The sequence below is a fragment of the Ursus maritimus genome, unplaced genomic scaffold (genome assembly GCF_017311325.1).
Source record: "Ursus maritimus isolate PB19 unplaced genomic scaffold, ASM1731132v1 scaffold_27, whole genome shotgun sequence".
NCBI lineage: Eukaryota > Metazoa > Chordata > Mammalia > Carnivora > Ursidae > Ursus > Ursus maritimus.
Genome location: NW_024425230.1, coordinates 37,843,212 through 37,854,480, shown reverse-complemented (window position 1 = coordinate 37,854,480; position 11,269 = coordinate 37,843,212). Strand labels below are relative to the sequence as shown.

General features: G+C 38.5%; 1 protein-coding gene across 1 annotated transcript in view; it reads right to left on the bottom strand.

Moving 5' to 3' along the window:
* Positions 1-6,931: 6,931 nt before the first annotated feature.
* CLPX (caseinolytic mitochondrial matrix peptidase chaperone subunit X) overlaps positions 6,932-11,269 on the bottom strand; it is a 41,683-nt gene continuing 37,345 nt past the window's right edge. The window contains exons 13-14 of the mRNA XM_008708588.2: positions 9,906-10,012; positions 6,932-8,665 (exon numbers count right to left, since the gene is read on the bottom strand). Coding sequence (XP_008706810.2) covers positions 8,575-8,665; positions 9,906-10,012 — 198 coding nt within the window. The 3' untranslated portion in view covers positions 6,932-8,574. The remainder of the gene's footprint in view (positions 8,666-9,905; positions 10,013-11,269) is intronic.

The following is an 11,269-nucleotide window of genomic DNA, read 5'->3' as shown; positions in this document are numbered from 1 at the left end:
AGTCTGAGGAGTGACAGGAATTTGAGTGGTTCCTCTAGAAAAAGTGTCTTCCGGGAGGAAGTGACGTAATACACGCGCGACGCGAATACGACGCGCCCGGCCCGGAGAGCCCCACGCATATGTGGGCATTCATTCGGTTCTTCAATTTCTAAATACCGCTCTCCTTGAGCATTCTAGGCGCGGAGCCAGCTGCATTGCAAACATTGTAACTAACAGATACAGTTTCCTTCGTGAAACTACCTGTCTAGTAAAGAAGACGCATTCATCAAGTAATCGTGCAAATGCAGAAGTGCCGCGGTGAATGGAAGTACTACCAAAGTGGAAAACACTGGGCAAGAAGAGCTTATAGGAGATTTTGACTTAGTCAAAGAAGTTAGAGGAGCCTGTCCTAAAGATTTCAGCCTTCTGGTAAGTAGGAGTTAAATAGAAGAGAGAGAAGCACAGTTCAGGTAGGAACAGCATTTGCAAAAACTCTAGTAGATAGTAGGTCTAGTCGGGAAACTGAAAGAGTGCCAGAATGGAAGTGATGTGATGTTGGGGTCCTGGAGCTAAGAGTCAAGAAAGAATTCTTGAGACGTTTTCGGTGCAGAAAAGGTGGTTTTATTAAAGCATAGGGAAAGGACCTATGGGCAGACACAGCTGCACTGGGATTGGTTATATACTTTTAGTTGGGGTGGGGGTAGAAACAAAGGAAATTTCCGAAAGGATTTTCAAGTGTTTAAAGAAGACTTGCAGGATCCTGGAGGTCCCTCTATGGTCAAACTGGGGTTGCTTTTTGCCTCTAGCAAAGCATTAACTTTAAGATAAATTCCTGCAGGAAAGTCCTACTCTGCCTGTCTCAAGTATTTGTCAATGGGCTGCAAATTGTAAGGAAATTAATTTGATCTACTATTGCCTTTTGCCTTTGTTCTCCATGTCCGGATGGAGCCCGGAAAGCCTGGAGGGAGCCTGGGAGGACAGATCATAGCATTCCAGGATCTCCTATCCTAAAAACAATGGGAAACCACTGGAGGGTTTTAAACTGGAGGGGAAGGAAAGGCCATGCTGCAAGAGTAGGTATTTAAAAGTAAACTGTTTTGAGATAATTGTAGATTAGTGTGCAGTTGTAAGAAATAATACAGGGAAATCTTGTGTGCTCTTCACCCAGTTTCTCCCAATGGAATTATCTTGCAAAAGTGTAGTACAATATTACAACCCGGACACTGACATTAGTATAGTCAAGATACAGAGCATTTCCATTCTATCCCTTCCAAGATTCCTTTTATAGCCACACCCACTTCCCTTCCTTAACCTCTGGCAACTAACCTGTACTCTTTTATATAATTTAGTCCTTTCAAGAATGTTATATAAATGAAATCATACAGTACATAACCTTTTGGGATTGTTTTTACTCAGCATAGTTCTCTGAAGATTCATTCAGGCTGTATCAATACTGTTTTTTTTTATTGCAATAGAAGTGCGCAAAAAAGGTGTGAATAAAATGAAACCACTTTTTAAAACCATTCACATATTGAAGGATATTTGGGTTGTTTCCACTTTGGAGTTAGCATGAATAAAGCTGCTATAAACATTTGTATACAGGTTTTTATGTGAACATAAATCTCCGTTTCTTTGGGATAAATGCCCAGGAGTGCAATTGCAGGGTCATATTGTTGCAGGATTTTTTCTCTGTTGGTGCCTGCGGTTCTTAGTCCCGCCACTTCAAAGAATGAAGAGGTAGAGCAGACAGTGGCTGCGAGGTTTATTGATAGCAAAGTGATAGCACAAAGCTCCCAAGGAGGAAGGGGACCTGAGAGGGTTGCCACTGGAGTTTCTAAGTCTAGGGTTTGTTGGGCTTGTTGTGGGCTTGTTGACAGGCTGTTTTAATCTGAGTAACCCTCCCTGTGCCTATCACCCGATCAGCTTTTTGTCACCTACCTATCATATAGGAAAGGGGGGAGGGCTCTTTCCAGGGTGGTGTAAAATCCTTTTAAGGGTGGTTTCCCTCTTGGGGGGGGGACGGCTTGTCCGTGCCTTCCAATTATCCTTCATCCATATGGCAGTTGCATGTTTAGTTTTTAAAGAAACTGCCAAATTATTTTCAGAGTGGCTATACCATTTTATAGTCCCACCAGCAATGTGTGATCATTTCTCTGCATTCTCACTAGCATTAGCTACTATTTTTTAAATTTTATTTGCACTTCCTTAATGGCCACTTATGTTGGACAACTTTTCATTACACTTATTTGTCATCTGTGTGCCCTCTTCATTGAAATATATCTTTTGCCCATTTTCTAACTGGATTGTTTTTCTGCTGATATTTTAGAGTTGTCTACGTATTCTAGATACAAGTCCTTTGATATGTCCCGGTTTATAGTTTGTCTTTTAATCCTCTTAACAGGGTTGGGCTTTTTTTTTTATTTTTTTTTTAAAGATATTTATTTATATGAACAGGGGAGAGAGGGAGAAGCAGGCTCCTCACTAAGCAGAGAGCCCGATGCTGGGCTCGATCCCAGGACCCTGGGATCATGACCTGAGCCAAAGGCAGACGCCTAACCTTGACTGAGCCACCCAGGTGCCCCATTGTTTTTGCTTTTAAATAGAACAGATGTTAATTTTAATGAAGTCCAACTTACCAGTGTTCTCTTTTATGGATTCTGCTAGTCAGATCAAGAACTCTTGGGGCGCCTGGGTGGCTCAGTCGTTAAGCGTCTGCCTTCAGCTCAGGGCGTGATCCCGGCGTTCTGGGATCGAGCCCCACATCAGGCTCCTCCGCTGGGAGCCTGCTTCTCCCTCTCCCACTCCCCCTGCTTGTGTTCCCTTTCTCGCTGGCTGTCTCTATCTCTGTCAAATAAATAAATAAATAAATAAATAAATAAATAAATAAATAAATAAATAAATAAATAAATAGAAATCTTTAAAAAAAAAAAAAAGAACTCTTTACTTAGCTCTACATCCTGAAAATTTTCTCCTGTGCTTTTTCTAAAAGTTTTGTAGGTTTACATTGGACTTTGTGATCCAGTCTGAGTTAATTTTTGTATAAGGTGTGAGACTTAGGTTGAGGTTCTCCCCCCCCACCCTCCCCACTTTGGATGTCCAGTTGATATCACATTAGATCTTTACTTTTCAGAGTGATAGTAGAGGACCCCTTGGTTAAGAGTCCATATCTATACTGATTGAGGGATCAGAAGGCAAGCTGAGGACAAAGCACAACTGACATCCCACAACCACCCCCCCCCCCAGGTGGGATTTGTGTGACACTCTTCAGGCACTCCTGGCTGCCCTAAAACTAAGGGAAGGGAAAAACAAACGGTTAACTAATAGAGACCACAGGAGTCACCATCAGTTTACAAATGTCTTAGTGATTTACAAGGAAAAAGCATTCTCATCAATAGCCTAACTTTCGAAAACCCATAGACTCAGTTTCCTGGAGCCCTAACATCACCCTCCCCTCCATAGTGGTGTCGAAAACAAAGGTAGAAGGGAACGTAAATAAAATTTCCTTATAACTGAAGCCCATTGACAAATACTTGAGGCAGGCAGAATATAACATTCCTTCAGGAAACTCCCAACTATCTTAATGTTAATGCTTTGCTGGAGGGAAAAACTGCCTTAGCTTTACAATAGCCGGGCCTCCAGTATTCGGAGAGCCTTCTTTAGCATATCGAAGTCCTCTGGACACTTCTCTTTCCTTACCTCTCCCAACTCCCAAGTATTTAAGTATACAATTAGCCATTCCTCACAACCCCAGTGCAGCACTCTTTCTGCCCACGGGTCCTGTCCCTGTGCTTTAAATAAAACCACCTTTTTGCCTCAAAAAATGTCTCAAGAATTCTTTTGACCGTCAGCTCCAGACCTCACCAGCATTCCAAAACTGCATCATATACCATGAGAACTATCAATGCCTGACCCCACATCCCAAGAAACCTCTAATATTTCTCAGAAATTTTTAATAACATTTTTACTTATATCATTGTAAATACTGTACATAAAGGCTTCAATTTTTATCTTAAATTTATTATGTAAGATAACATATAATTTCTAGATATTCAGTTGTCAATACTGATGTGGGAAACACAGACAAAATGTATTTCCTTACTATCTACAGCCCACTGACAAGTCCTTAAAACGGGCGGAGTGACATTCCTCTAGGAACTCCGCTGCCTAGATGTTAATAGTTTGCTAAGGACAAAAGGCAATTTTAGCCCGACCCCCCAGAATCCTGTAAGTCTACTTTAACATATAAAAATACCTTTGGAAATTTCCTTTATCTCTACTCCCCAAGATGCAGGTTGGCAATCATCCTGCAAGCATATGACCTACTGATACACATCTGAAGGGTTTCATGACTAAGGTTTTATTAGACAGTAATAAATGACTTTTCCCAATAGCCCCTCAAGGTCCGGAAAACCTTGCTTCAGATTCCTTAGAGACTTCCCCTATCCCTAACCCTCCCAACTTGGAAGTATGTAATGGGCCACTCATGACCCCAGTGCAGCTCTTTCTGCCCATGAGTCCTGTCCCCATGCTTTAATAAAACGATCTTTTTGCACCAAAGATGTCTCAAGAATTCTTTCTTGACCATTGGCTTCGAACCCTAACATCTTTCCTACATCAAATACCATTTATTACTAAATATTCTTTTTCTAAATTGAAGTATCACCTTTTCCAATACTAAATTCCTATATTTGGCTTCATTCTTTTCCAATACTAAATTCTCATATATATATTTCTGGTTTTCCTTTTCCATTGGTCTATTCATTCATGCACTGGTACACACTAAAGTTTTTAAAGCTTTATATTTATATGTATATATATTTTTAAAGATTTTATTTTACAGAGAGCGGGAACACAAGCAGGGGGAGTGGGAGAGGAAGAAGCAGGCTCTCAGCGAAGCAGGGAGCCTGATGTGGGGCTCGATCCCAGGACCCTGGGATCATGCCCTGAGCCAAAGGCAGACACTTGACTGAGCCACCCAGGTGCCCCTATATTTATATTTCAGTGAAGTTTTTTAAATAGAAGAGGGAGCCCCTCCGCATTCTTTTTTTTTTTTTAAGATTTTATTTATTTGAGAGGAGAGAGGGAGAGCATGAAGGGGAGGGGCGGGGGGGGGAGAAGCAGACTCTTCGCTGAGCAAGGAGCCCAAAGTGGGGCTCAATTTCAGGACCCTGCAACTGAGCCACCTAGGCGCCCCCCTCCTCATTCTTCTTTCAGTGTTAAGTGGAGAGGTTATGGAACCAGTCTACTTGGGGTTAAATCCTGGCTGTTGTTTACTAGTTGTGTGACCTTGGGAAAGCTACTTAAGCACTCTGGGCTTCAGTTTATTTATAATAGGGGTTGGTAACAGCACCTACCTCATAGAGTTCCATTAAATGAACACAGTGACATACAGTAAGCACTATGAGTGTACATTATCATTTTGCTTTTCATTCTTGTTTATTTTTCCTTATGTACTTTAGAATCTATTTCCCTACTTTCAATTTTAAAACTTCTTGGTATCTTATTGCAATACTAAATTCATAAATCAATATAGGGTTAATAGGCACCTTTATAATACTGAGTTTCCCCATTCAAGAACATGGGATACCACTTATTTCCAGATATGCAAAATACCTACCCATCTACTCTTCCACTACTATACCCTTAGTCCAATCCATTATCTTTAAAAAAAACTTTTAAAAAAATAATAAAAAAATAAATAAAAAAGACCTGAGTGTGTCTGATTCAATCCTTGCTCCTCTATAGTCCGCTATACTGCAACCTGAGTGGTCTTTTAAAACTTAGGTCAGATATTTCCCTGTGCAAAACCTTCCAATAGCATCTCATCTCGCCCAGAATCCAAGTCTGAAAGGGAACTGGAAACAGGAAAACCAACTTTTAGTTTACTGTGAAGTGGATGTGAATTCAAAGTTTTGTTTGCATGATGAGAACTCATCTGAAAAACAGGAGGAAAATGATGAGGTAAGAGAGGGCCAAGTGCTGGAGGACTGTCCACAACAAGGCCTCTAGTCATTTCCCCTCCATTTTCCTCAGAGCCTTCCCTTCCCAACAATCTAAAATACACATCTAATGATGGGCAACTCTCCTAGTTAATACCCTTTTAATAATGCCCTACTATTTTCTGCATAAAATTACAACCTAACATGGCTTACAAGATATTGTTTTAAAATGTTTGGAGCGGGGCGCCTGGGTGGCGCAGCGGTTAAGCGTCTGCCTTCGGCTCAGGGCGTGATTCCGGCGTTATGGGATCGAGCCCTACATCAGGCTCTTCCACTATGAGCCTGCTTCTTTCTCTCCCACTCCCCCTGCTTGTGTTCCCTCTCTCGCTGGCTGTCTCTATCTCTGTTGAATAAATAAATAAAATCTTTTAAAAAAAAAAAATGTTTGGAGCACCCAATATGGGAGACATTATGGTAGGTGCTGACTATAGTTAACAGAATATAGTTTTCACCCTAGTGGAACTTGCAGTATACCTGAAAAGACATGTGAAAAATAAGCTTAGGATTTCTCAACTAACTCCTAAATCTCCCTAGTTGTTTCACATTTGACAAGATCTTGATTTAATTTTCATTATTTCTTTCTGGCAAATTCCTTCTTGATCTTCCAGACCCATCTGGGCCACCCCCTTTTGTGTCACCATACCTGATATCTACCTCATTTCCATTATTATGATGCACGGATGTTTGTGTTTTCTTCCCCTAGTAGACTAGTAATCTTCTTGAAAAACTTGGTCTAATCTAGTGTGGGGCCCATGCAGGACATTTAAGTGGAGGTTTTCAATAAATGTTTAACATAAACTTTAATAACAGAACTTTATCTGTGGAATCTACAACTAGGAGAATTTATTGGATATGAAAGTGCCAAGGATTAACCAATCACTAGAATAAAGCAGCTCATAATATCTGTGTCCTTTTAAAAATGGCACTGTATATGGACATAACACCACACTGGCTTTCATTTAGTACTTTTGTTTTATTCAAATGCCAAAACATAAGTTTCAAGATACAAATTGTAGTTATACTCTGTTTGATTTAAAAACATCAATTATGCTTTGTTAACAACTTCCAAAACCAAATATAAGTTGTGACTAAAATGTCTCCCAGTCCATTTCTGGAGGATTACCCTTAATATATTTAGTAGCTACTCCAATTTTCACTCTACAAAAAGGAAAACGATGATGCTATAAGAGAAAGATAATGAACAGTTATAATATGGAAGACTTCCTGAGAAGAACTTTAACCATTAATAGAGACTAAGAAGGATACTTGTTTCTGTTCCATTTTATAGCAACCAGGCTTAAACACTCTGCAAAAGTACATTTCTGGTCCTACCCAGCCATAAATAGATATCTCAAATCTCTTATTACATCACAGAAAGCCAAATTTTTCATCAAAACGATTTAGAATTTGCTAACAGCTTAAAGTTTTTTCCCTAAGAAAAAGGGGGTAAAAGGAAAACTCAAGAATCTATAAACCAAATAATGAAAACAAATATTTAAATGTACTCTGATTTAAACAATTTCAATGAGGTTGAACTGAACGCATAGTGCGGAAAGTTGCATCATTATTCAGCTTAAAAGGTACCCAAATATTTTAATATTTATAAAATCAAATGAAATAACTTTCATTGTTAAGCCCCTCCAAATTTCCCCCACTGTTTAGTTTTATTATATAATGGAGGTTAATAACTTATATTTTAGTGTGAACACATTCATTTCTGCTGATAGCAAAGCATAGATTTTCTTCAATGTTCTACGAAACCAAGGAATTACACAAATATCCAGTACCAAAATAGAAAACAAAACTAGCTAAGCACTTTAGTTAAGTGCACAATATTAGGCTAGTTTAGCTCATGGCTGTTACTATGACTGATGCTGCACGATACTTTTAGAATTAGATGGTGCTTTCCTGAAGTTAGGCAGACTTCAACTCCATCTGCCACACTCATCATACATACTAAAATGGATCAAAGATAGAAAATAAATCGGACAAGTCAGCAAGGGAACGGCCTTTTCTACAGTACAGATTGGGAAGTTGGTATCATGCATTAGCAGATAAGACTAAGAACATAGCTAAATAAATCAGCAAAATATGGTTCTTCAGGGTACTTTTTCCATGAAATTTTTAACTACTTGGAGACTACCTATTCCAATTTTTAAGATGAATAAAATTCCAATATTTTCAGGTAACAGATATGGGTAGAAAAAGGTTAAACTAAAAAATGGTATCCCCATCTTTAATTTTAAAGAATTTATTTTCCCATTTGTAGAGTAACATTATTGTAAAATCCACGGTTATTGCAACACCTGCATTGCTTAAAGGAACTCCTAAGAATCTTGTTAAAGCATATTTTTAAAAAACTCAACCAAAATAATGTACATTTTATCTCTGAACATTGTATCATTGAAGTCCACATAATGTCCTCTGTATAAATCAATGTGATGTTACGTAACATACATGATCTGATTTTTATCCTAAAAGCTTCTGACCATGTATGATATCCAAGATAGATCCAATGCTTTTAATGTCAGACTGTAGAGACAGTTACGATCATAAACAAAAGAAGGAAAAGTTTTATATACAGAAGCCTGACAGTTTAGCTGTTTGCTGCATCTGCTTGACGAGGCCATCCTTCTTCTTCAACTCCAGAGTCATACTCTTCTTCGGAGGATTCTTTCGTTGGAGCCCTATCATAAAAAGCCATTAGATTTTTTGTTTTTGTTTTTTTTTTTAAATAAAAATTAGGGGGAAACATGATCTCTAGACTCAAAATAATAATTTAATCCACCTAGCTAGAAAAAACACCCCAAAAAGGAAAATATTAAGAGCACTTTTAATATTCATATTGCTTAGTGGTGAAATACAGGAAACATTAAGCCTGCATAACCAAGAGTTGTGAGTAATTTTCCCAATACTTTCCCTAACAAATTTATTACTGAAATAAATTAACAAAGGCTTCAACTGCGAAGTCTTAAGAAATCCATTTCTTCACCAAAAAAGTAGAATCTATTATTTCAACTCAAATGCTTGACATTTAGCATATATTTGGAGTCAAGAAGTCAATAACTTCTGACCAAATCTGACTTGACTCAAATTAGTCAAAATTATAATTAGACCACTATAATTTCTTCACATATTGTCATTAACCAATAAAAGATTATGTCTCTGAATAACTAATCAATCAACTACCTCCTAAAGTTATCTCAGAAGGTAAGCAAACATAAAACATAATATACCTTATGACTTAGTTAAAACAGAAATTTCTGGTATGTAACATTATTGTCAAACACTGTATAATAAATATTCATTGACTAGATCAGGGGTCAGTAAACTACAGCCTGCTGGCCAAATAAAGCCCATCACCTGTTTTTTTAAATAAAGATTTAATGGAACACAGACATGCTCATTCATTTATGATTATCTATGGCTGCTACTGTGCTCTGATGGCAATGGTACGTAGCCGCAATACAGATTGTATGGCCCTCAAGTATTCCCCTAGCCCTTTACAAGAAACTCTGCTGACCCCTGGGATAAATAAATGAAGCAATGAAAGACTTGTCTAATCTGTCAACCGACATGATACAGCCGAGAAAGAATTCTATTAAAGAGCTGAAACAAGTCATTCATAAATGACAGAATTAGGAGCAAAGTTCATTTAAATCTCTTCATTTGGATGACTTTATGTCTCTTTTGATACTTCTTCCTTAGGGGAAGGCTAATTTTGAAGATCAATATTCAAAGACTCACAAAATACTATTATTTTATTTTATAAACCAAAATTAGAACATCTTTTCTACAGAAAATTTATGATTACTGCATCCTGTGAATATAAGGACACTTATATTTTTGTGACAGACCAATAAACCACAGCAATAAACAGCTGATCTTAAGTTTTTAGATTTGTTCAAGCTTGACAATACACTTTACCGGATATATCCTGGTTCCTTTTTCCCTTCTACTACTTCTTTGTCAACCTCCACACATACAATATCAGAATTAGGAACTTCAAACATTGGTTCTAGTAACAGCTTTTCCTAAAGAGATAAAAAGTAATGCATTATAAGGAAAACTGAGGTTACATACAAAATACTTAACATTCTATAGGCCACCAATCAAATTCATTAACTCAACAAATATTATTGAACCCCTATTTTGTACCAAGAACTGAAGGTTGGAAAAAATCAATATAAAAAGCTTTCATATTCTTCATATTAAAGCAGCTGTTAACTAAATTCAGAGAGAATTCATTCTATAAGGGAAAGCTATTTATCTGTAGCTCTGTCTACTTAGGCCACCATGCACATATAGTAAGACCATACTTCTGGATTCAGGTGTTACTCAGAATTCTTGGTATATTCTATTACCAAAGAGTTCAAATGGTAATCCTTACTTTGAAAATGATTTAATCCTAAGCCATCTCTACCAAACTCTTCAATTTTGAACTATGACTTCAAACAAGCATTTGTTTCAGCAGGGCTGCAGATCTTAAGGAAAATACTGGTTGAGTACATAAAATTTCTTTTAAAAGGTTAACAATATGACCTAGTCTTGTAGTTTGTATGCTTATAAATCTGTCTTTAATCAGTAACACCTGAAGACTAGGACTTCATTAGAGAGTATAATCTCAAACTGACTGTGATAAATGGGTAGTTCCAATCAAAAAGTCCTACTGAGATGAGAGAAGTAATAATTGACAATGAAATCCTTAAAAGAGAACAGGAACAAGTGATTGCTCTGGGAGCACTTAGGAAAGCAGTAACCCACTATACAGCCAGACCTGGAAAGTAGGGAAGAGAACACTACAAAGAAGAAAGTAGGTGATGGCTGAAAATAGGCTGGGTCTCTAGAATTTGTAACAAAACAAAAAACGGGGAGTTCACAGGGTGCCTGGGTGGCTCAGTCAGTTAAGTGTCCAACTCAGATTTCAGCTCGTGAGATTGAGCCCTACATCAGGATCCACACTGGGTGTGGGCCTGCTTAAGATTCTCTCCCCCGGGGCGCCTGGGTGGCACAGCGGTTGAGCGTCTGCCTTCGGCTCAGGGCGTGATCCCAGCGCTATGGGATCGAGCCCCACATCAGGCTCCTCCGCTACGAGCCTGCTTCTTCCTCTCCCACTCCCCCTGCTTGTGTTCCCTCTCCCGCTGGCTGTCTCTATCTCTGTCGAATAAATAAATAAAATCTTAAAAAAAAAAAAAAAAGATTCTCTCCCCCTCCCCTTTTGCCCCTCCCCTGCTGCTCACTCTCAAGGAAGGAAGGAAGGAAGGAAGGAAGGAAGGAAGGAAGGAAGGAAG